The 23,846-nt window shown below is 45.6% G+C and overlaps 1 protein-coding gene across 2 annotated transcripts in view; it reads right to left on the bottom strand.

Annotated features, from left to right (window-relative positions):
* Positions 1-14,632: 14,632 nt before the first annotated feature.
* Positions 14,633-23,846, bottom strand: part of LOC147084778 (NACHT, LRR and PYD domains-containing protein 3-like) — a 113,520-nt gene continuing 104,306 nt past the window's right edge. For both annotated transcript variants that reach the window (XM_085979498.1, XM_085979499.1), the window contains exons 9-16: positions 21,477-21,563; positions 21,165-21,335; positions 18,564-18,749; positions 18,254-18,424; positions 17,942-18,112; positions 17,630-17,800; positions 17,323-17,490; positions 14,633-17,153 (exon numbers count right to left, since the gene is read on the bottom strand). In XM_085979498.1, coding sequence (XP_085835624.1) covers positions 17,069-17,153; positions 17,323-17,490; positions 17,630-17,800; positions 17,942-18,112; positions 18,254-18,424; positions 18,564-18,749; positions 21,165-21,335; positions 21,477-21,563 — 1,210 coding nt within the window. In that variant the 3' untranslated portion in view covers positions 14,633-17,068. The remainder of the gene's footprint in view (positions 17,154-17,322; positions 17,491-17,629; positions 17,801-17,941; positions 18,113-18,253; positions 18,425-18,563; positions 18,750-21,164; positions 21,336-21,476; positions 21,564-23,846) is intronic.

Here is a 23,846-nt window from a genome sequence, read left to right as displayed (position 1 = left end):
TTAATTAGAAACAGTGAAAAAGGGGAGCAAGGGGAACACAGTAACTGTTCATTTAGAAACAGAGAACAGGGGGAGTAAGGGGAACACAGTAACAGTTTAATTAGAAACAGAGAACATGCAGGTAAGGGGAACACAGTAACTGCTTAATTAGAAGCAGAGAACAGGGGGATAAGGGAACACAGTAACTGTTTCATTAGAAACAGAGAACAGGGGGAGCAAGGGTAACACAGTAACTGGTTAACTAGAAACAGAAAACAGGGGAAGTAAGGGGAACACAGTAACTGTATAATTCGAAACAGTGAACAGGGGGAGTAAGGGGAACTTAGTAACTGTTTAATTAGAAACAGTGAACAGGGGGAGTAAGGGGAACACAGTAACTGTTTAATTAGAAGCAGTGAACAGGAGGAGTAAGGGGAACACAGTAACTGATTAATTAGAAACAGTGAACAGGGGGAGTAAGGGGAACACAGTAACTGTTTAATTCGAAACAGTGAACGGGGGAAGTAAGGGGAACACAGTAACTGTTTAATTAGAAACAGAGAACAGGGGAAGTAAGGGGAACAAAGTAACTCTTTAATTAGAAACAGTGAACAGGGGGAGTAAGGGGAACACAGTAACTGTTTAATTAGAAGCAGTGAACAGGGGGAGTAAGGCGAACACAGTAACTTTTTAATTAGAAACAGAGAACATTGGGAGTAAGGGGAACACAGTTACTGTTTAATTAGAAAAAGAGAACAGGGGGAGTAAGTGGAACACAGTAACTGTTTAATTAGAAACAGTGAACAGGGGAAGTAAGGGGAACACAGTAAATGTTTAATTAGAAACAGTGAACAGGGGGAGTAAGGGGATCACAGTAACCGTTTAATTAGAAACAGAGAACAGGGGGAGTAAGGGGAACACAGTAACTGTTAAATTAGAAACAGAGAACAGGGGAAGTAAGGGGAACACAGTAACTGTTTAATTAGAAACAGTGAACAGGGGGAGTAAGGTGAAAACAGTAGCTGTTTAATTAGAAACAGTGAACAGTGGAAGTAAGGGGAACACAGTAACTGTTTAATTAGAAACAGTGAACAGGGGGTGTAAGGGGAACACAGTAATTGTTTAATTAGAAACAGTGAACAAGGGGTGTAACGGGAACACAGTAATTGTTTAATTAGAAACAGTGAACGGGGGAGTAAGGGGAACACTGTAACTTTTAATTAGAAACAGTGAACAGGGGGAGTAAGGGGAACACTGTAACTGTTTAATTAGATACAGAGAACAGGGGGAGTAAGGGGAACACAGTAACAGTTTAATTAGAAACAGAGAACAGGGCAAGTAAGGGGAACACAGTAACTGTTTAATTAGAAACAGAGAACAGGGGGATAAGGGAACACAGTAACTGTTTAATTAGAAACAGAACAGGGGGAGTAAGGGGAACACAGTAACTGTTTAATTAGAAGCAGTGAACAGGAGGAGTAAGGGGAACACAGTAACTGTTTAATTAGAAACAGAGAACAGGGCAAGTAAGGGGAACACAGTAAATGTTTAATTAGAAACAGAGAACAGGGGGATAAGGGAACACAGTAACTGTTTAATTAGAAACAGAGAACAGGGGGAGTAAGGGGAACACAGTAACTGTTTAATTAGAAACAATGAACGGGGGAGTAAGGGGAACACAGTAACTGTTTAATTAGAAACAGAGAACAGGGGGAGTAAGGGGAATACAGTAACTGTTTAATTAGAAACAGTGAATAGGGGCATTAAGGGGAACACAGTAAATGTTTAATTAGAAACAGTGAACAGGGGGAGTAAGGGGAACACAGTAACTGTTTACTTAGAAACAGTGAACAGGGGGAGTAAGGGGACACGGTAACTGTTTAATTAGAAACAGTGAACAGGGGGAGTAAGGTGAACACAGTAACTTTTTAATTAGAAACAGTGAAAAAGGGGAGCAAGGGGAACACAGTAACTGTTCATTTAGAAACAGAGAACAGGGGGAGTAAGGGGAACACAGTAACAGTTTAATTAGAAACAGAGAACATGCAGGTAAGGGGAACACAGTAACTGCTTAATTAGAAGCAGAGAACAGGGGGATAAGGGAACACAGTAACTGTTTCATTAGAAACAGAGAACAGGGGGAGCAAGGGTAACACAGTAACTGGTTAACTAGAAACAGAAAACAGGGGAAGTAAGGGGAACACAGTAACTGTATAATTCGAAACAGTGAACAGGGGGAGTAAGGGGAACTTAGTAACTGTTTAATTAGAAACAGTGAACAGGGGGAGTAAGGGGAACACAGTAACTGTTTAATTAGAAGCAGTGAACAGGAGGAGTAAGGGGAACACAGTAACTGATTAATTAGAAACAGTGAACAGGGGGAGTAAGGGGAACACAGTAACTGTTTAATTCGAAACAGTGAACGGGGGAAGTAAGGGGAACACAGTAACTGTTTAATTAGAAACAGAGAACAGGGGAAGTAAGGGGAACAAAGTAACTCTTTAATTAGAAACAGTGAACAGGGGGAGTAAGGGGAACACAGTAACTGTTTAATTAGAAGCAGTGAACAGGGGGAGTAAGGCGAACACAGTAACTTTTTAATTAGAAACAGAGAACATTGGGAGTAAGGGGAACACAGTTACTGTTTAATTAGAAAAAGAGAACAGGGGGAGTAAGTGGAACACAGTAACTGTTTAATTAGAAACAGTGAACAGGGGAAGTAAGGGGAACACAGTAAATGTTTAATTAGAAACAGTGAACAGGGGGAGTAAGGGGATCACAGTAACCGTTTAATTAGAAACAGAGAACAGGGGGAGTAAGGGGAACACAGTAACTGTTAAATTAGAAACAGAGAACAGGGGAAGTAAGGGGAACACAGTAACTGTTTAATTAGAAACAGTGAACAGGGGGAGTAAGGTGAAAACAGTAGCTGTTTAATTAGAAACAGTGAACAGTGGAAGTAAGGGGAACACAGTAACTGTTTAATTAGAAACAGTGAACAGGGGGTGTAAGGGGAACACAGTAATTGTTTAATTAGAAACAGTGAACAAGGGGTGTAACGGGAACACAGTAATTGTTTAATTAGAAACAGTGAACGGGGGAGTAAGGGGAACACTGTAACTTTTTAATTAGAAACAGTGAACAGGGGGAGTAAGGGGAACACTGTAACTGTTTAATTAGATACAGAGAACAGGGGGAGTAAGGGGAACACAGTAACAGTTTAATTAGAAACAGAGAACAGGGCAAGTAAGGGGAACACAGTAACTGTTTAATTAGAAACAGAGAACAGGGGGATAAGGGAACACAGTAACTGTTTAATTAGAAACAGAACAGGGGGAGTAAGGGGAACACAGTAACTGTTTAATTAGAAGCAGTGAACAGGAGGAGTAAGGGGAACACAGTAACTGATTAATTAGAAACAGTGAACAGGGGGAGTAAGGGGAACACAGTAACTGTTTAATTCGAAACAGTGAACGGGGGAAGTAAGGGGAACACAGTAACTGTTTAATTAGAAACAGAGAACAGGGGAAGTAAGGGGAACAAAGTAACTGTTTAATTAGAAGCAGTGAACAGGGGGAGTAAGGCGAACACAGTAACTTTTTAATTAGAAACAGAGAACATTGGGAGTAAGGGTAACACAGTTACTGTTTAATTAGAAACAGTGAACAGGGGAAGTAAGGGGAACACAGTAAATGTTTAATTAGAAACAGTGAACAGGGGGAGTAAGGGGATCACAGTAACCGTTTAATTAGAAACAGAGAACAGAGGGAGTAAGGGGAACACAGTAACTGTTAAATTAGAAACAGAGAACAGGGGAAGTAAGGGGAACACAGTAACTGTTTAATTAGAAACAGTGAACAGGGGGAGTAAGGTGAAAACACTAGCTGTTTAATTAGAAACAGTGAACAGTGGAAGTAAGGGGAACACAGTAACTGTTTAATTAGAAACAGTGAACAGGGGGTGTAAGGGGAACACAGTAATTGTTTAATTAGAAACAGTGAACAAGGGGTGTAACGGGAACACAGTAATTGTTTAATTAGAAACAGTGAACGGGGGAGTAAGGGGAACACTGTAACTTTTTAATTAGAAACAGTGAACTGGGGGAGTAAGGGGAACACTGTAACTGTTTAATTAGATACAGAGAACAGGGGGAGTAAGGGGAACACAGTAACAGTTTAATTAGAAACAGAGAACAGGGCAAGTAAGGGGAACACAGTAACTTTTTAATTAGAAACAGAGAACAGGGGGATAAGGGAACACAGTAACTGTTTAATTAGAAACAGAACAGGGGGAGTAAGGGGAACACAGTAACTGTTTAATTAGAAACAGTGAACAGGGGGAGTAAGTGGAACACAGTCACTGTTTAATTAGAAACAGAGAACAGGGGGAGTAAGGGGAACACAGTAACTGTTTAATTAGAAACAGTGAACAGGGGGAGTAAGGGGAACACAGTAACTGTTTAATTAGAAACAGTGAACAGGGGGAGTAAGGTGAACACAGTAACTTTTTAATTAGAAACAGTGAACAGGGGGAGTAAGGGGAATACAGTAACTGTTAAATTAGAAACAAGGAACAGGGGGAGTTAGGGGAACACAGTAACTGTTTAATTAGAAACAGAGAACAGGGCAAGTAAGGGGAACACAGTAACTGCTTAATTAGAATCAGAGAACAGTGGGAGTAAGGGGAACACAGTAACTGTTTAATTAGAAACAGAGAACAGGGGTAGTAAGGGGAACACAGTAACTGTTTCATTAGAAACAGTGAACAGGGGGAGTAAGGGGAACACAGTAACTGTTTAATTAGAAACAGAGAACAGGGGGAGTAAGGGGAATACAGTAACTGTTTAATTAGAAACAGTGAATAGGGGGAGTAAGGGGAACACAGTAATTGTTCAATTAGAAACAGTGAACAGGGGGAGTAAGGTGAACACAGTAACTGTTTAATTAGAAACAGTGAACAGGGGGAGTAAGAGGAACACAGTAACTGTTTAATTAGAAACAGTGAACAGGGGGAGTACGGTGAACACGGTAACTGTTTAATTAGACACAGTGAACAGGGGGAGTAAGGGGAACACGGTAACTGTTTAATTAGAAACAGTGAACAGGGGGTGTAAGGGGAACAGAGTAACTGTTCAATTAGAAACAGTGAACCGGGGAAGTAAGGGGAACACAGTAACTGTTTAATTAGAAGCAGAGAACAGGGGGATAAGGGAACACAGTAACTGTTTCATTAGAAACAGAGAACAGGGGGATTAAGGGGAACACAGTAACTGTTTAATTGGAAACAGTGAACAGGGGGAGTAAGGGGAACACAGTAACTGTTTAATTAGAAACAGAGAACAGGGAGAGTAAGTGGAACACAATAACTGTTTAATTAGAAACAGTGAACAGGGGGAGGAAGCGGAACAAAGTAACTGTTTAATTAGAAACAGTGAACAGGGGGAGTAAGGGGAACACAGTAACTGTTTAATTAGAAACAGAGATCAGGGGGAGTAAGGGGAACACAGTAACTGTTTAATTAGAAACAGTGAACAGGGGAAGTAAAGGGAACACGGTAACTGGTTATTAGAAACAGTGAACAGTGGATGTAAGGGGAGCACAGGAACTATTAATTACAAACAGAGGGGGAGTAAGGGGAACAAAGTAACTGTTTAATTAGAAACAGTGAACGGGGGAAGTAAGGGGAACACAGTAACTGTTTAATTAGAAACAGAGAACAGGGGAAGTAAGGGGAACAAAGTAACTCTTTAATTAGAAACAGTGAACAGGGGGAGTAAGGGGAACACAGTAACTGTTTAATTAGAAGCAGTGAACAGGGGGAGTAAGGCGAACACAGTAACTTTTTAATTAGAAACAGAGAACATTGGGAGTAAGGGGAACACAGTTACTGTTTAATTAGAAAAAGAGAACAGGGGGAGTAAGGGGAACACAGTAACTGTTTAATTAGAAACAGTCAACAGGGGAAGTAAGGGGAACACAGTAAAAGTTTAATTAGAAACAGTGAACAGGGGGAGTAAGGGGATCACAGTAACTGTTTAATTAGAAACAGAGAACAGGGGGAGTAAGGGGAACACAGTAACTGTTAAATTAGAAACAGAGAACAGGGGAAGTAAGGGGAACACAGTAACTGTTTAATTAGAAACAGTGAACAGGGGGAGTAAGGTGAAAACAGTAGCTGTTTAATTAGAAACAGTGAACAGTGGAAGTAAGGGGAACACAGTAACTGTTTAATTAGAAACAGTGAACAAGGGGTGTAACGGGAACACAGTAATTGTTTAATTAGAAACAGTGAACAAGGGGTGTAACGGGAACACAGTAATTGTTTAATTAGAAACAGTGAACGGGGGAGTAAGGGGAACACTGTAACTTTTTAATTAGAAACAGTGAACAGGGGGAGTAAGGGGAACACTGTAACTGTTTAATTAGATACAGAGAACAGGGGGAGTAAGGGGAACACAGTAACTGTTTAATTAGAAACAGTGAACAAGGTGTGTAACGGGAACACAGTAATTGTTTAATTAGAAACAGTGAACGGGGGAGTAAGGGGAACACTGTAACTTTTTAATTAGAAACAGTGAACAGGGGGAGTAAGGGGAACACTGTAACTGTTTAATTAGATACAGAGAACAGGGGGAGTAAGGGGAACACAGTAACTGTTTAATTAGAAACAGTGAACAAGGTGTGTAACGGGAACACAGTAATTGTTTAATTAGAAACAGTGAACGGGGGAGTAAGGGGAACACTGTAACTTTTTAATTAGAAACAGTGAACAGGGGGAGTAAGGGGAACACTGTAACTGTTTAATTGGATACAGAGAACAGGGGGAGTAAGGGGAACACAGTAACTGTTTATTTAGAAACAGAGAACAGGGCAAGGAAGGGGAACACAGTAACTGTTTAATTAGAAACAGAGAACAGGGGGATAAGGGAACACAGTAACTGTTTATTTAGAAACAGAGAACAGGGGGAGTAAGGGGAACACAGTAACTGTTTAATTAGAAACAGTGAACAGGGGAAGTAAGGGGAACACAGTAACTGTTTCATTAGAAACAGAGAACAGGGGGAGTAAGGGGAATACAGTAACTGTTTAATTAGAAACAGTGAACAGGGGGAGTAAGGGGAACACAGTAACTTATTAATTAGAAACAGTGAACGGGGGAGTAAGGGGAACACAGTAACTGTTTAATTAGAAACAGTAAACAGGGGGAGTAAGGGGAACACAGTAACTGTTTAATTAGAAACAGTGAACAGGGGGAGTAAGGGGAACACAGTAACTGCTTAATTAGAAACAGTGAACAGGGGGAGTAAGGGGAATACAGTAACTGTTTAATTAGAAACAGAGAACAGGGGGAGTAAGGGGAACACAGTAACTGTTTAATTAGAAACAGTGAAAAGGGTTAATAAGGGGAACACGGTAACGTTTTAATTAGAAACAGTGAACAGGGGAAGTAAGGACAACACAGTAACTGTTGAATTAGAAACAGTGAACAGGGGTGTAAGGGGAACACAGTAACTGTTTAATTAGAAACAGTGAACAGGGGGAGTAATGGGAACACAGTATCTTTTTAATTAGAAAAATTGCACAGAGGGAGTAAGGGGAACACAGTAACTGTTTAATTAGAAACAGATAACAGAGGGAGTAAGGGGAACACAGTAACTGTTTAATTAGAAACAGTGAACAGGGGGAGTAAGGGGAACACAGTAACTGTTTAATAAGAAACAGAGGACAGGGGAAGTAAGGGGGACACAATAACTGTTCAATTAGAAACAGTTAACAGGGGAAGTAAGGGGAACACAATAACAGTTTATTTAGAAACAGAGAACAGGGGAAGTAAGGGGAACACAGTAACTGTTTAATTAGAAACAGTGAACAGGGGGAGTAAGGGGAACACAGTAACTGTTTAATTAGAAACAGTGAAGAGGGGGAGTAAGGGGAACACAGTAACTGTTTACTTAGAAACAGTGAACAGGGGGAGTAAGGGGAACAAAGTAACTGTTTAATTAGAAACAGTGATCAGGGGGAGTAAGGCGAACACAATAACTGTTTAATTAGAAACAGTGTACAGGGGAAGTAAGGGGAACACAATAAATGCTTCATTAGAAACAGTGAACAGGGAGAGTAAGGGGAACACAGAAACTGTTTAATTAGAAACAGTGAACAGGGGGAGTAAGGGGAACACAGTAACTGTTTAATTAGAAACAGGGAACAGGGGAAGTAAGGGGAACGCAGTGACTGTTTAATTAGAAACAGAGGACAGGGGAAGTAAGGGGAACATGGTAACTGTTTAATTAGAAACAGAGAACAGGGGAAGTAAGGGGAACACAGTAACTGTTTAATTAGAAACAGTGAACAGGGGGAGTAAGGGGAACACAGTCACTGTTTAATTAGAAACAGTGAACAGGGGGAGTAAGGGGAACACAGTAACTGTTTAATTAGAAACAGTGAACAGAGGAAGTAAGGGGAACACAGTAACTGTTTAATTAGAAACACAGAACAGGGGGAGTAAGGGGAATACAGTAAATGTTTAATTAGAAGCAGTGAACAGGGGGAGTAAGTGGAACACAGTCACTTTTTAATTAGAACGAGTGAACAGGAGGAGCAAGGTGAACACGGTAACTGTTTAATTAGAAGCAGTGAACAGGGGGAGTAAGGGGAACACAGTAACTGTTTAATTAGAAACAGTGAACAGGGGATGTAAGGGGAACACAGTAACTGTTTAATTAGAAACAGTGAACATGGGAAGTAAGGGGAAAACAGTAACTGTTTAATTAGAAACAGTGAAGAGGGGAAGTAAGGGGAACACAGTAACTGTTTAATTAGAAACAGAGAACAGGGGAGTAAGGGGAACACAGTAACTGTTTAATTAGAAACAGAGAACAGGGGGAGTAAAGGGAACACAGTAACTGTTTAATTAGAAACAGAGAACAGGGGGAGTAAGGGGAACACAGTAACTGTTTAATTAGAAACAGAGAACAGGGTGAGTAAGGGGAACAGAGTAACTGTTTAATTAGAAACAGAGAACAGAGGGAGTAAGGGGAACACAGTAATTGTTTAATTAGAAACAGTTAACAGGGGAAGTAAGGGGAAAACAGTAACTGTTTAATTAGAAGCAGTGAACAGGGGAAGTCAGGGGAACACAGTAACTGTTTAATTCGAAACAGAGAACAGGGGAGTAAGGGGAACACAGTGACTGTTTAATTAGAAACAGTGAACAGAGGGAGTAAGGGGAACACAGTAACTGTTTAACTAAAAACAGAGAACAGGGGGAGTAAGGGGAACACAGTATCTGTTTAATTAGAAGCAGTCAACAGGGGGATTAATGGGAACACAGTAACTGTTTAATTAGAAAAAGTGAACAGGGGAAGTAAGGGGAACACAGTAACTGTTTAATTAGAAACAGTGAACAGGGGAAGTAATGGGAACACAGTAACTGTTTAATTAGAAACATTGAACAGGGGGAGTAAGGGGAACACGGTAACTGCTTAATTAGTAACAGTGAACAGGGGAAGTAAGGGGAATACAGTAACTGTTTAATTAGAAACAGTGAACAGGGTGAGTAAGGGGAACACGGTAACTGTTTAATTAGAAATAGAGAACAGGGGGAGTAAGTGGAACACAGTAATTGCTTAATTAGATACAGAGAACAGGGGGAGTAAGAGGAACACAGTAACTGTTTAATTAGAAACAGTGAACAGGGGAAGTCAGGGGAACACAGTAACTGTTTAATTAGAAGCAGTGAACAGGGGAAGTAAGGGGAACACAGTAACTGTTTAATTAGAAACATTGAACAGGGTGAGTAATGGGAACACGGTAACTGTTTAATTAGAAACAGTGAACAGGGGAAGTATGGGGAACACAATAACTGTTTAATTAGAAACAGTGAACAGGGGATGTAAGCGGAACACAGTAACTGTTTAATTAGAAACAGAGAACAGGGGGAGTAAGGGGAACACCGTAACTGTTTAATTAGAAACAGTGAGCAGGGGGAGTAAGAGGAACACAGTAACTGTTTAATTAGAAACATTGAACAGGGGGAGTAATGGGAACACAGTAACTGTTTAATTAGAAACAGTGAACAGGGGGAGTAAGGGGAACACAATAACTGTTTAATTAGATACATTGAACAGGGGGAGTAAGGGGAACACAGTAACTGTTTAATTAGAAACAGTGAACAGGGGAAGTCAGGGGAACACAGTAATTGTTTAATTAGAAACAGAGAACAGTGGAAGTAAGGGGAACACAGTTACTGTTTAATTAGAAACAGTGAACAGGGGAAGTAAGGGGAACACAGTAACTGTTTAATTAGAAACATTGAACAGCGGGAGTCATGGGAACACGGTAACTGTTTAATTAGAAACAGAGAACAGGGGAAGTAAGGGGTACACAGTAACTGTTTAATTAGAAACAGGAATCATGGGAAGTAAGGGGAACACGTTAACTGTTTAATTAGAAACAGTGAACAGGAGGAGTGAGGGGAATTGTGTAGGGCAGAAAGGGGAAGCAATTTCTGAAGTGTGTTCAGGAGAACCTTCTTGATTAGTATGTTTCTGGCCCAGTGAGGAAGGGGATATTGCTAAATCTGGTTCTGGGGGCTTCGGTGGGTCAAGTGGAGCAATGTCTGTAGGGGAACATTTAGGGAACAGTGATCATAGAATCATAAGGTTTAGATTAGCTATAGAAAAGGACAGGGAGCAATCTAGAGTAACATACTTTTTGGGAGGAAGGCCAATTTCAATGCATTGAGAACTGATCTTACCCGGGTAAATTGGAATCAAAGATTGGCAGGCAAATCTGTAATTGACAAGGGGCTGCCTTTAAAGAAGAGATGGTTTGGGTACTGTCAAGGTACTTTCCCACAAGGGGGAACGATAGGGCAAACAAAGCCAGAGCTCCCTGGATGATGAAAGAGATAAAGAATAAAATGAAGCAGAAAAAGGGGGAGTATGACAGATCTCTGGTTGAGAATACAATTGAGAACCAGGCTGAATATAGAAAGTTCAGAGGAGAAGTGAAAAGGTTAATAAGAGGGGCAAAGAGAGTATGAGAATAGACTGGCAGCTGACATAAAATGGAATCCGAAAGTCTTATATTGGCATATAAATAATAAACGGGTGGTAAGAGGTAGGGTGGGGCTGATTAGGGACCAAAAGGGAGACCTACGCATGGAAGCAGAGGGCTTGGCTGAGGCACCAAATGAGTACTTTGCATCTGTCTTTACCAAGGAAGAAATTCTGTCAAAGTCATGGTGAAAGAGGAGGAGATGAGATGCTGGATGGGATAAAAATTGATAAAGAGGAGGTACTAAAATGTCTGGCAGAACTTAAAGTAGATAAGTCACCAGGACGGGATGGGATGCATCCTAGGATACTGAGGGAGGTAATGGTGGAAATTGCAGAGGTACTGGCCATAATCTTCCAATGCTCTTCAGATACAGGGGTGATGTCAGATGAAAGGAGAATTGAAAATGTTACACCCTTGTTCAAAAAAAGGCTGGAAGGATAAATCCAGCAACTACACACCAGCCAGTTTAACCCCGATAGTGGGGAAGCTTTTAGAAACGATAATCCGGGACATAAGTAACAGTCACTTGGACAAGTGTGGATTAACTAAGGAAAGCCAGCACGGATTTGTCAAAGGCAAATCGTGTTTAACTAACTTGATTAGTTTTTTGATGAGTTAACAGAGAGGGTTGATGAGGGCAATGTGGTTGATGTGGTGTACATGGACTTCCAAAAGGCGTTTGATAAAGTGCCACATAATCGGATTGCCAGGAAAGTTGAAGCCCATGGAATGAAAGGGTCAGTGGCAGCATGGTACGCAATTGGCTAAGTGACAGTACACAGAGAGTAGTGGTGAACGGTTGTTTTTCAGACTGGAGGAAATATGCAGTGGTGTTCCCCAGGGGCCGGTACCAGGACCACTGCTTTACTGGATATATATTAATGACTTGGACTTGAGTATACAGGGCACAATTTCAAAATTTGCAGATGATACAAAACTTAGAAGTATAGTGAACAGTGAGTCAGATAGTGATAGACGTCAAGATATAGACAGGCTGAGTGAATCGGTGGACACCTGGCAGATGAAATTTAACCCAGAAATGTGCGAATCATACATTTCAGTAGGAAGAATGAAAAGAGGCAATATAAACTAAAGGGTACAATTCTAAAGGGGTTGCATGAAGAGAGCAACCTGGGGGTATATGTGGACCAATCGTTGAAGGTGGCAGGGTAGGTTGAGAAAGCAGGATCCTGGGCTTCATAAATAGAGGATCAGAGTAGAAAAGCACGGAAGGTATGATGAATCTTTACAAAACATTGTTTCAGTCTCAACTGCAGCATTGTGTCCAATTTATGGCACTTTAGGAAGGATGTGAAGGCCTCAGTGAGGATGCAGAAAAGATTTACAAGAACGGCTCCAGGTAAGAGGGACTTCAGTCACATGGATAGACTGGAGAAGCTGGGTTGTTCTCCTTAGAGCAGTGAAGTTTTGAGAGGAGATTTGATAGAGGTGTTCAAAATCATGAGGTGTATAGTCAGAGTAGATAGAGGGAAACTGTTCCCATTTCCAGAAGGGTCGAGAACCAGAGGACACAGATTTAAGGTGATTAGCAGAAGAACCAGATACGACATGAGGAAAAAATTATGCCATGAGTGATTATGATCTGAAATGCCCTGCCTGAGAAGATGGTGGAGGCAGATTCAATCGTGGCTTTTAAAAGGGAATTGGATAAGAACATGAAGGAAAAATTATCAGGGCTACGGGGACAGGGAAGGGGAGTGGGTCTAATTGAAGTTCTCTTGCAGAGAGCTGGCAGGGGCCCGACGGGCCAAATGGCCCCTTTCCAAGTGGTGTATTTATATAATTTTATTATTGTCCTTTGCAATGGAATAGCACTTTACAATGGAATAGATCTTTTCAATATAATAGTAATTTGCAATTGAATAGCCCTTTGCAATATAATAGTCCTTTGCAATGAAATAGCACTTTGCAATGGAATAGCCCTTTGCAATATTGGAATAGCACCTTGCAATGGAATAGTCCTTAGCAATGGAATAGCACTTTGCAATATAATAGTCCTTGGCAATGGAATAGCACTTTGCAGTATAATTGCGCTTTGCGGTGCACTGTGAATTTAAATGGGTGCCACTTGTGTTGCAGGATGGGGTCCCGCACCGCTGCTTTGTGCCATTGCCTGGAGCCGCTCACGGGCTGTGCAGCTGCTCACACATACCCAGGCAGGCAGCTCATGGTGCAGGAAGGAAGGAAGGAAGGAATGGCGGCTGCAGCTCGCCAACTCGGCTCCTGTGTGTGAGTTAGTGTGGAGCTCAGGACCACAAGGGGCTGGGGGATTGGAGGGGGTGAAAATGAATGTAGGGGGTGATTGACGCCCCAGGAGATGGGCACGGAGGGAGTGTGAAATGAAGCAAATGCAATCAAGAATAAATAATAATAATAACAACATATGGACTGTACTTCTGTAAATGAAATACATTCTGTGATTTGAGTGGAGTGGAATAACATGAATGGAAAGATCCCACAGCAGCTTTTGCTCTGAAAACACTCCTGAAACATTCCCCAATAGAGCCCAGTCCAGAAAAACATTAAATGGACTATTCTGAAAATAATAATAAAATAAATATAATATATATATACTTTGTTTTTACAAAAGTCTTGTCTTGTCTTAGTTGGTTTGGGAATAAAAGGGAGAGTAAGGTCCCACAGCAGGATATGATCTGACACTTCCCACAAATATTCCTCGATAAAGTCCAGTCCATAAAAATATCAAATGGCTTGTTGTATATATGTAGCTTTCATTTTTACAAGTCTTGAAAGAAAGGCAAAGTAAGATCCCACGGCAGTGCGGTCTGGAATGAAATCAGTATGATCTAATGGTGTACACTTTCTGTTTTTACAGACATGAGATGCAGTACCAATGCACACGGCAGATAACTTGAACACAGACAAGTCCTGCATACACACCAGCTTTTGCTCTCTGTCTCTCTCTCTCTCACACACACACACACAGGCCAGCCTGCAAAATTTCCACACAACACTGTCAATGAAAGAAGATTGATTTCTCTCATTGCTCTGCTGTGTTTGGCAGTTTAAAAGTAAAAAAACACTTTTCAGTATCTTGTCTTTTCATTTTGCAGCCTACAGAATTAGGCTTTCTATTCTGCATCAAAAGCAAAATACTGCAGATGCTGGAAATCAGAAATTAAAACAGAAAATGCCGCAAATACTCAGCAGGTCAGGCAGCTTCTGTGGAGAGAGAGAAACGGAGTTAATTCAGCTCGATGACCTTTCATCAGATTCTGGCAAGGTTCTGATGACAGGTCATCAAACTGAAACGTTAACTTTGCTTCTCCCTATCTCCACAGATGCTGCCTGACGTGCTGAGAATTTCCAGCATTTTCTGTTTTTATTTCTATTCTGCTTGTTTCTTGATTTCATGTGTCTCTCTCATTGCCCGGCTGCCTTATCTTGATTTGAGTGGAGTGGAATAAAAATAATTCAAAGATCGCAGAGCAGCTTTTCCTGTCAGAGAGTCCAAAAAGATTTTTTCAGTATATAACTGACTGTCTGTCTTGAAGTGAAGTGAAGTGAAATAAAGTGACACACAGCAGCATTACATGTGGAGCAGACCAGAATTAAATCAATAGGGTTTAATACAACAATAGCAGGTAATAAGACAGCAGACCACGTCTCACACAAACACCAGCATTTGCTCTCTATTTCTCTCTCTACCTCTCTCTCTCACACACACACACTCACACACACACACACACCATCCCTGGTCAGCTTGCAGAATGATGACAGCCGTGTTGAAACATTAAATCCAAAAATACACTTTTCTGTATCTTAGCTTTTTACTTTGTGGCCTTCAGAAACAGGCTTTCGATTCTGCAACATGCCTTTTGATTTCATGTCTCGCTCTCTCACAGGCTATCTGTCTGTCTGTCTCTCACTCACACACTCTCACTCCCATCCACAATGAACAAAAACTTACAGTGACTTGACACACACACTCACACAGACTCTGCAATTTGCAGACACCCACGTACATACAGACACACTCACACATTCTCTGCAATTTGCAGACATACAGACACCCACTCACATACAGACACACTCACACAGACTCTGCAATTTGCAGACACCCACTCACATACAGACACACTCACACATTCTCTGCAATTTGCAGACATACAGACACCCACTCACATACAGACACACTCACACAGACTCTGCAATTTGCAGACACACAGACACCCACTCACATACAGACACACTCACACATTCTCTGCAATTTGCAGACATACAGACACCCACTCACATACAGACACACTCACACAGACTCTGCAATTTGCAGACACACAGACACCCACTCACATACAGACACACTCACACAGGCTCTGCAATTTGCAGACACACAGTCACCCACTCACATACAGACACAATCACACAGTCTCTGCAATTTGCAGACACACAGACACTCACTCACATACAGACACACTCACACAGACTCTGCAATTTGCAGAAACACTGACACCCACTCACATACAGACACATTCACACAGACTCTGCAATTTGCAGACACACAGACACCCACTCACATACAGACACACTCACACAGACTCTGCAATTTGCAGACACACAGACACTCACTCACATACAGACACACTCACACAGACTCTACAATTTACAGACACACAGACACCCACTCACATACAGACACACTCACACAGACTCTGCAATTTACAGACACACAGACACCCACTCACATACACACACACTCACAGACTCTACAATTTACAGACACACAGACACCCACTCACACACAGACACACTCACACAGACTCTGCAATTTGCAGAAACACAGACACCCACTCACATACAGACACACTCACACAGACTCTGCAATTTGCAGAAACACAGACACCCACTCACATACAGACACTCACACAGACTCTGCAATTTGCAGAAACACAGACACCCACTCACATACAGACACACTCACATAGACTCTGCAATTTGCAGACACACAGACACCCACTCACATACACACACACTCACACACACTCTGCAATTTGCAGACACACAGTCACCCACTCACATACAGACACACTCACACAGACCCTGCAATTTGCATACACTCACTCACATACAGACACATTCACACAGACTCTGCAATTTGCAGACACACAGACACCCACTCACATACACACACACTCACACAGACTCTGCAATTTGCAGACACACAGTCACCCACTCACATACAGACACACTCACACAGACCCTGCAATTTGCATACACTCACTCACATACAGACACATTCACACAGACTCTGCAATTTGCAGAAACACAGACACCCACTCACACACAGACACACTCACAGACTATGCAATTTGCAGAAACACAGACACCCACTCACACACAGACACACTCACAGACTATGCAATTTGCAGAAACACAGACACCCACTCACAAAGACACACTCACAGACTATGCAATTTGAAGAAACACAGACACCCACTCACACACAGACACACTCACAGACTATGCAATTTGCAGAAACACAGACACCCACTCACACAGACACACTCACAGATTCTGCAATTTGCAGAAACTTTCACATCCATTTTGAAAGGGGTGCAGCCTGGGAGCGGCTGAGTCACGTGACTCTGTGGCTGGGCCTCTGACCTCACAATGGGAGATGACGCGATCAGCTCGAGCTGGAAACCCTTAATTTAATTAAAATAAAATCAACAGCCGGAAATGGTCACACAATGGGATCAGTGATGTCATCACTTGGAATGATCACACAATGGGAGCAGTGATGTCATCACTTGGAATGGTCACACAATGGGAGCAGTGACGTCATCACTTGGAATGTTCACACAATGGGAGCAGTGACGTCATCACTTGGAATGGTCACACAATGGGAGCAGTGACGTCATCACTTGGAATGTTCACACAATGGGAGCAGTGACATCATCACTTGGAATGGTCACACAATGGGAGCAGTGATGTCATCACTTGGAATGGTCACACAATGGGAGCAGTGACGTCATCACTTGGAATGGTCACACAATCACTCTCAGTCCGGATCTTGTTCCCTGCAGTAACTCCAGCTGTTGTTTTCCGGATGAACTGAACTGATTCCCCAGCCTGAAACAGATTAAAGATTAAACAGGAAATAAACAGATTGAACAAGTGTAAATAACCGCGAGATTGGGGTTAATATTTCAATAATAATTACAGACAAAATTATCCAGAAAAGTGACTGAATCCCATTGATATTTTAATTATTACATTAAACTTTAACACAAGCACTCACCGGATCCACTCCAGACTCCCGCGGTTGCATATGAGGCGGCGGAAAGCGGGGACAGATCGGTCTGTGAAGTAGTTTGATCCCAGGTCCAGATCCGTCAGTGACTGGATTGTACTGAGAGTGGAGGCGAGATCCTCGGCACAAGAATCTGTGAGACCGACAGCCTGTAGTCTGGGGGTCAAAGAGAAATAACAGGAATCAGTGTCAATCCCCAGAGTTTACTAATAACACTATTACTGATACTAACAATAATGTTCAGTGTCAGACATCCAGTTATTATAAACAGAATCTCACACAATCTGGTACTTACTCCAGTTTCTGTATTTTACAGTCTGGGTTCCTTAGAGCCGCAGACAGTAGTTTCACTCCTGAATCTCCCAGTTTATTATAACCCAGGTTCAGATCCATCAGTGAGCGGTTTGAACTGAGAGCGAAGGCGAGATCCTCGGCACAAGAATCTGTGAGACCGACATCCCATAGCCTGGGGATCAGAGAGAGAAATAACAGGAATCAGAGCAAATCATCAGAGTTTATTAACAACATTATTACTGATACGAATAATAATGTTCAGTGTCAGATATCCAGCTATTATAAACACAAGCTCACACAGTCTGGTACTTACTCCAGTTTCTGTATTTTACAGTCCGGGTTCCTCAGAGCAGCAGACAGTAGTTTCACACCTGAATCTCCCAGTTTATTATAACCCAGGTTCAGATCCATCAGTGAGCAGTTTGTACTGAGAGCGGAGGCGAGATCCTCAACACAAGAATCTGTGAGACCGACATCCCATAGCCTGGGGATCAGAGAGAGAAATAACAGGAATCAGAGTAAATCCCCAGAGATTATTAATAACATTATTACTGATACTCATAATAATGTTCAGTGTCAGACATCCGGTTATTAAAAACACAATCTCACACAATCTGGTACTTACCCCAGTTTCTGTATTTTACACTCCGGGGTCCTCAGAGCCACAGACAGTAGTTTCACTCCTGAATCTCCCAGTTTATTATAACTCAGGTCCAAATCAGTCAGTGAGCGGTTTGTACTGAGAACAGAGGCGAGATCCCCGGCACAAGAATCTGTGAGACCGACACCACACAGCCTGGGGATCAGAGAGAAATAACAGGACTCAGAGAAAATCCCCAGAGTTTATTAATAACACTATTACTGATACTAATAATTATGTTCAGTGTCAGACACCCAGTTATTATAAACACAATCTCACACAGTCTGGTACTTACCCCAGTTTCTGTATTTTACAGTCCGGGTTCCTCAGAGCCGCAGACAATTGTTTCACTCCTGAATCTCCCAGGTTATTATCGCCCATTTCACTGCTGCTCAGATCCAGATGCGTCAGTGAGTGGTTTGCACTGAGAGCGGAGGTGAGACCCTCAGCACAAGAATCTGTGAGACCGACACCGCACAGCCTGGGGATCAGAGAAAGAAATAACAGGAATCAGAGGAAATCCCCAGAGTTTATTAATAAGGTGAGGTCGGTGGAGGGTCGGGTGGGGCGGGGGTCGGTGGAGGGTCGGGTGGGGCCGGGGTCAGTGGAATGTTGGATGGGGCCGTGGTTGGTGGAGTGTCGGGTGGGGCCGGGGTTGGTGGAGGGTCGGGTGGGGTCAGGGTCGGCTGAGGTCGGGGTTGGTGGAGTGTCGGGTGGGGCCAGGTTCGGTGGGGGTCGGGTGAGGCCGGGGTTGCATGTGGGTCGTGTGGGGCAGGGGTCGGTGGAGGGTCGGGTGGTGCCGGGGTCGGCTGGTGTCGGGGTCGGTGGAGGTTCGGGGTAGGCGGAGGATTGGGTGGGGGCCGGGTTCAATGGAGGGTCGGGTGGGGCCGGGGTCAGCGGAGGGTCAGATGGGGTCGGGGTCAGTGGAGTGTCAGGTGGGGCCGTGATCGGTGGAGGATCGGGTGGGGCTGGGGTCAGTGGAGGGTCGGGTGGGGCCAGGGTCGGTGGATTTTAGGGTTGGGCCGAGGTTGGGGGGGGGTCGGGTGGGGACAGTGGAGGGTCAGGTGTGGCCGGGGTCGGTGGAAGGTTGGGTGGGTTCGGTGGAGGGTCGGGTTGGGCCGGGGTCAGGGGAGGTTCGGGCGAGGGTCAGGTGGGGCCGGTGTCAGTGGAAGGTCGGATGGGGTCAGTGGAGGGCCGGGTGGGGCCAGGGTCAGTGGAGGGGCGGGTGGGGTCGTGGCCGATGTCGGGTGGGGTCGGGGTCAGGGGATGGTCAGGTGGGGAGAGGGTCAGCGGTGGGTCGGGGGAGGTCGGGGTTGGTGGGGTGTCGGGTAGGTCGTTGTCAGGGCCGGGTGGGTTCGGGGTCGGTGGAGGGTCGGGCGGGGCCGGGGTCGGTGGAGGGTCGGGTGTGGTCGGGGTTGGTGGAGGGTCGGATGGTGTCGGGGCAAGTGGAGGGTCAGGTCTGGTGAGGCCAGGGTATGTGGAGGGTGGGGTGGGGTCGGTGTCGGTGGCGGGTCGGGGGAGGTTGGTTTCGGGTGGGGTCAGGGTAGGGGGAGGGTCGGGGAGGTCGGGGTTGGTGAAAGGTCGGGGGAGGCCGGGATCGGGTGTGGTCGGTTGCGGGTCGGGGAACGTCGGGGTTGTGTGGGGCTCGGGTCGGGGGGGACGGGGTCGGTGGAGGGTCGGGTGGGGCCAGGTTCAGTGGAGGGTCAGGTGGGGCCAGGTTCAGTGGAGGTTCGAGTGGGGCCGGGGCCAGTGGAGGGTCGGGTGGGGCCGTGGTCGGGTCGGGTGGGTCCGGTGGCGGGTGGAAGGTTGGGTGGGGCCGTGGTCAGTGGAGTGTCGGTTGGGGCCGGGGTTGGTGGAGGGTCGGGTGGGGTCGGGGTCAGCTGGGGTTGGGGTCGGAACGGGGGATGTTGTGGACGGTGGAGGGTCGGGTGGGGACGGGGGAGTGTTAGGGTCCGGGAAGGTTGGGGCCGCTGGAGGATCGGGGGAGTTCGGGTTTGGGTGGGTCCGGGGTCGGTGGAGGGTCGGGGGTGTCGGGTTCGGTGGAGGGTAGTGTGTGGTCGCGGTCGGTGGATGGTCGGGGGAGGTCGGGGTTGGGTGGGTTCGGGTTTGGTGGCAGGTCCGGGGAGGTCGGGGCCGGGGTCAGTGTAGTTTCGGGTTCTGAGGAGTGTCAGGTGGGGTCGGAGTCGGTGGAGGGTCGGGGATGGTGGGATTGGTGGAGGGTCGGGGCATGTCGGGGTCGGTGGAGTGTCATGGGAGGTTGGGTCGGGGTCGGAGGAGGGTCAAGTGGGGCTGGGGTCGGTGGAGGGTCGGGGGAGGTCAGGGTCTCTGGAGGATAGGGTGGGGTCGGGGTCGGGAGAAGTTCGGGGGAGGTCGGGGTCGGGTGGCATCAGGGTCGGTGGAGGTCGGGGTCGGTGGAGTGTCGGAGGAGGTCGGGGTCGGGGTCAGTGGAGGGTCGGGTGAGGTCGGGGTCAGGTGGGGTCGGGTATGGGGGAGTTTCAGGGGAGGTCGTGGTCGGTGGAGGGTCAGGTGGGGTCGGGTTTGGTGGAGGGTCGGGGGAGGTCGGACTCGGTGGAGGGTCGTGGGAGGTCGGGTTCGGGTGGGGTCAGGGGAGGGTTGGGGGCGATGAGGGTCGGGATGGGGCCGGGGACGTTGGAGGTTCGCCGGAGGTTGGGGTCGGTGGAGGATCGGGATGGGGCCGGGGTTGGATGCAGAGGCGAAATCCTCGGCACAAGAATCTGTGAGACCCACACCATCCAGACTGGGGATCAGAGAGAGAAATAAAAGGATTCAGAGTCAATCCCCAGCGTTTATTAATAACACTATTATTGATACAAATAATGTTCAGTGTCCGACATCCAGTTATTATAAGCATAATCTCACACAGTCTGGAACTTACCCCAGTTTCTGTATTTTACAGTCCGTGTTCCTCAGAGCCACAGACAATAGTTTCACTCCTGAATCTCCCAGTTTATTATAACTCAGGTTCAGATCCGTCAGTGAGCGGTTTGTACTGAGAGCGGAGGTGAGATCCTTTACACAAGAATATGTGAGACCGACAGAATCCAGCCTGGGGATCAGAGAAAGAAATAACAGGAATCAGAGTAAATCCCCAGAGTTTATTAATAACACTATTACTGATTCTAATAATAAAGTTCAGTGTCAGACATCCAGTTATTACAAACACAATCTCACACAGTCTGGTACTTACTGCAGTGTCTGTATTTTACAGTCCGGGTTCTTCAGAGCTGCAGACAGTCGTTTCACTCCTGAATCTCCCAGTTTATTGCCACTCAGTCTAAACACAAATAGAGAGAGAAACAAACTGAATCATAGCCCGGATCTGACATATTTTTCTCTCTGGGTTATTACAGCAATCACTGAAAGTGCTTCAGGACATTAATTATCCAGTTTCCCCCGCGATTTCCCACCTGGGTGGTTCGGGTGAGGCTGGGGTCGGTGGAGGGTTGGGGATCCGAGGTCTGTGGCGGTCGGGTGGTGCCGGGGTCAGTTGGGGGTCGGAGGAGGTCGGGGTCGGTGGAGGGTCGAGGGAGGGGCGAGGGAGGTCGGTGTCTGGGTCGGGGGAGGGTTGGGTGGGGCCGGTTCGGGGGGCCGGGGTCGGGGGGCCGGTGCCAGGGGAGGGTCAGGTGGGGCTGGGGCCGGGTCGGGCGAGGCCAGGGTCGGATCGGGGTCATGGGAGCGTCGGGGGCGGGGTCGAGGTCGGGGGAGGGTCGGGTCGGGGTCAGGGGAGGGTCGGGGTCAGGGGATGGCCGGGGTCGGGGGGGCGGTGTCGTGTTCGGGGGAGTGTCTGGTGCGGCCGGGGTCGGGTTGGGCCGGGGTTCGCGGCCTCGCTCTGGGGAATTGCAGGAAGCGCGTTTGATGACCTCATTTGAAGACACACACATTGACTTTGCCTATTGTGCTCTCAGTGTTCTACAGTATTGAGGTTCTACAAACACTGACAACATCTGCACAGAGGAGCTCGGCTGCACCCAGGCTCTCCCAGAACTCCCTCTCGATGATTATGGAGGGAGCCACAGCCCGCAGGGAGTTTCTCGTCACTTCGAAGGGGTGGAAGAGACCCACACAGCCTGGTTGCACATTGCACAGTGGGTCTCAAGCAGGGATGTCGTCGGGAGGACCAGCCTGCAGTGACACAAACCTTTCAATGGTTTGAGTAGATCACAAAACTTTACTGCAAAGCCACACTTCACCTCATCCGGCTGTGCCTCTGATCACATCCCCATCACTCTGCCTTCCCTACCCTACTCCTGAACATCCTTACTCACACCAACTTACCTTGCACCTCCCCCATCTCCCTCTATATTATCACATCCCCATCACTCTGCCTTCCCTACCCTACTCCTGCACATTTTTACTCTCACCAACTTACCTTGCACATCCACCCATCTCTATCTATATTATCACATCCCCATCTCACTCGCCAACCCTCACACTCACCCTCAACCTAGTCCAATCATACCAACTAACAACACACAAGGGTAGGCAATTGTGTGTTTTAGCCCATGTTCATGCGAGGTTTCTTTTAATATGGTGTCTAACATTGAAATCTTTATTTTCAACACTTTCCGTTCCTGGACATAATTGTGTGCACGTTTCGAAGTGGCTTAGTGAGTTGCAGTGAATGGTGAGACATAACGGAACCCCTTGCAATGTTGATGAGTGTGACAGGAATGGTTTGGGCATTGTAGGGATGCTTTGTGTTATTGGTGTGGGCTGGTGTTAACCTGGCGCATCATGTGTCATCCAGGGCATGCAGCGTCAAGTGAAGAAATTCTGGCCATGGTGAGGCCATCTCTGGCGACCCGGTCAGCAATGTGGTCGGGTGTTGATGCCCTCTGTGCTGTGCAGCATCAGGAGTTGCGGAGAAGGTTGGTGTTGTTGTTGGTGCTGCTGGTATGACTGGTGCTGCGGGTGTTGGGGCTGATGGTGGTGGGATTCTGAGGCCCAAGGTGAGTCAGTATAAACCATACCCATGCTGATGTCATAGATGGCAGGTGAATTTGAGACGTCAGAAGCAATCTGTCAATGGTGAGAGAGGTTGTTCCAATGAGGTGACACTGGATAGAGAGTTTGCTCCAAGCACATGCAACCTGCATAAAGTTAAATCTGTCTTCCAAATGCAGAAAGCAACAGCCTCTTTGCTTGAAAAGTGAACAGCTGTGTGATGGGATCTTTTATAGCACATTTCCAGCTGTCAAGTAATGAAATGATTCCATGGCCATTCAACTCCTGCCCTGCTTACCTGACGTGATCCCCGAGCAGCGTGGACCACATGGGTGAACTGGAAAACTCTGAAGCTGAGCTGATAATAGTTGTTAATCCTTTGTTAACAAGGTCATAATGACCTGAATTGCCTCTCCTGCCGCTACGTGTCGGGTCTGCTTAGCGCTGACAGACCCGACATTTGTGAAAAGCGCGTGGCGGCGGGTTGACAGCTCGCCCACACTGGGAATTACCCTCACAGTATTACCCTCCTGGAGCTCAGTGACCGGCCATGGCATGTTGGCAGAAACTTGTCTCATTTCTGCTGTAAAGTGCCTAATTGAAAGATGAGATA

The sequence above is a fragment of the Somniosus microcephalus genome, unplaced genomic scaffold (assembly GCF_052327205.1).
Source record: "Somniosus microcephalus isolate GS21.2 unplaced genomic scaffold, FLI_Smic_1.0 unresolved_chr9, whole genome shotgun sequence".
Taxonomy (NCBI): domain Eukaryota; kingdom Metazoa; phylum Chordata; class Chondrichthyes; order Squaliformes; family Somniosidae; genus Somniosus; species Somniosus microcephalus.
The sequence above is the reverse complement of the archived record's forward strand: the minus strand, read 5'-3'. Positions and strand labels throughout refer to the sequence as shown.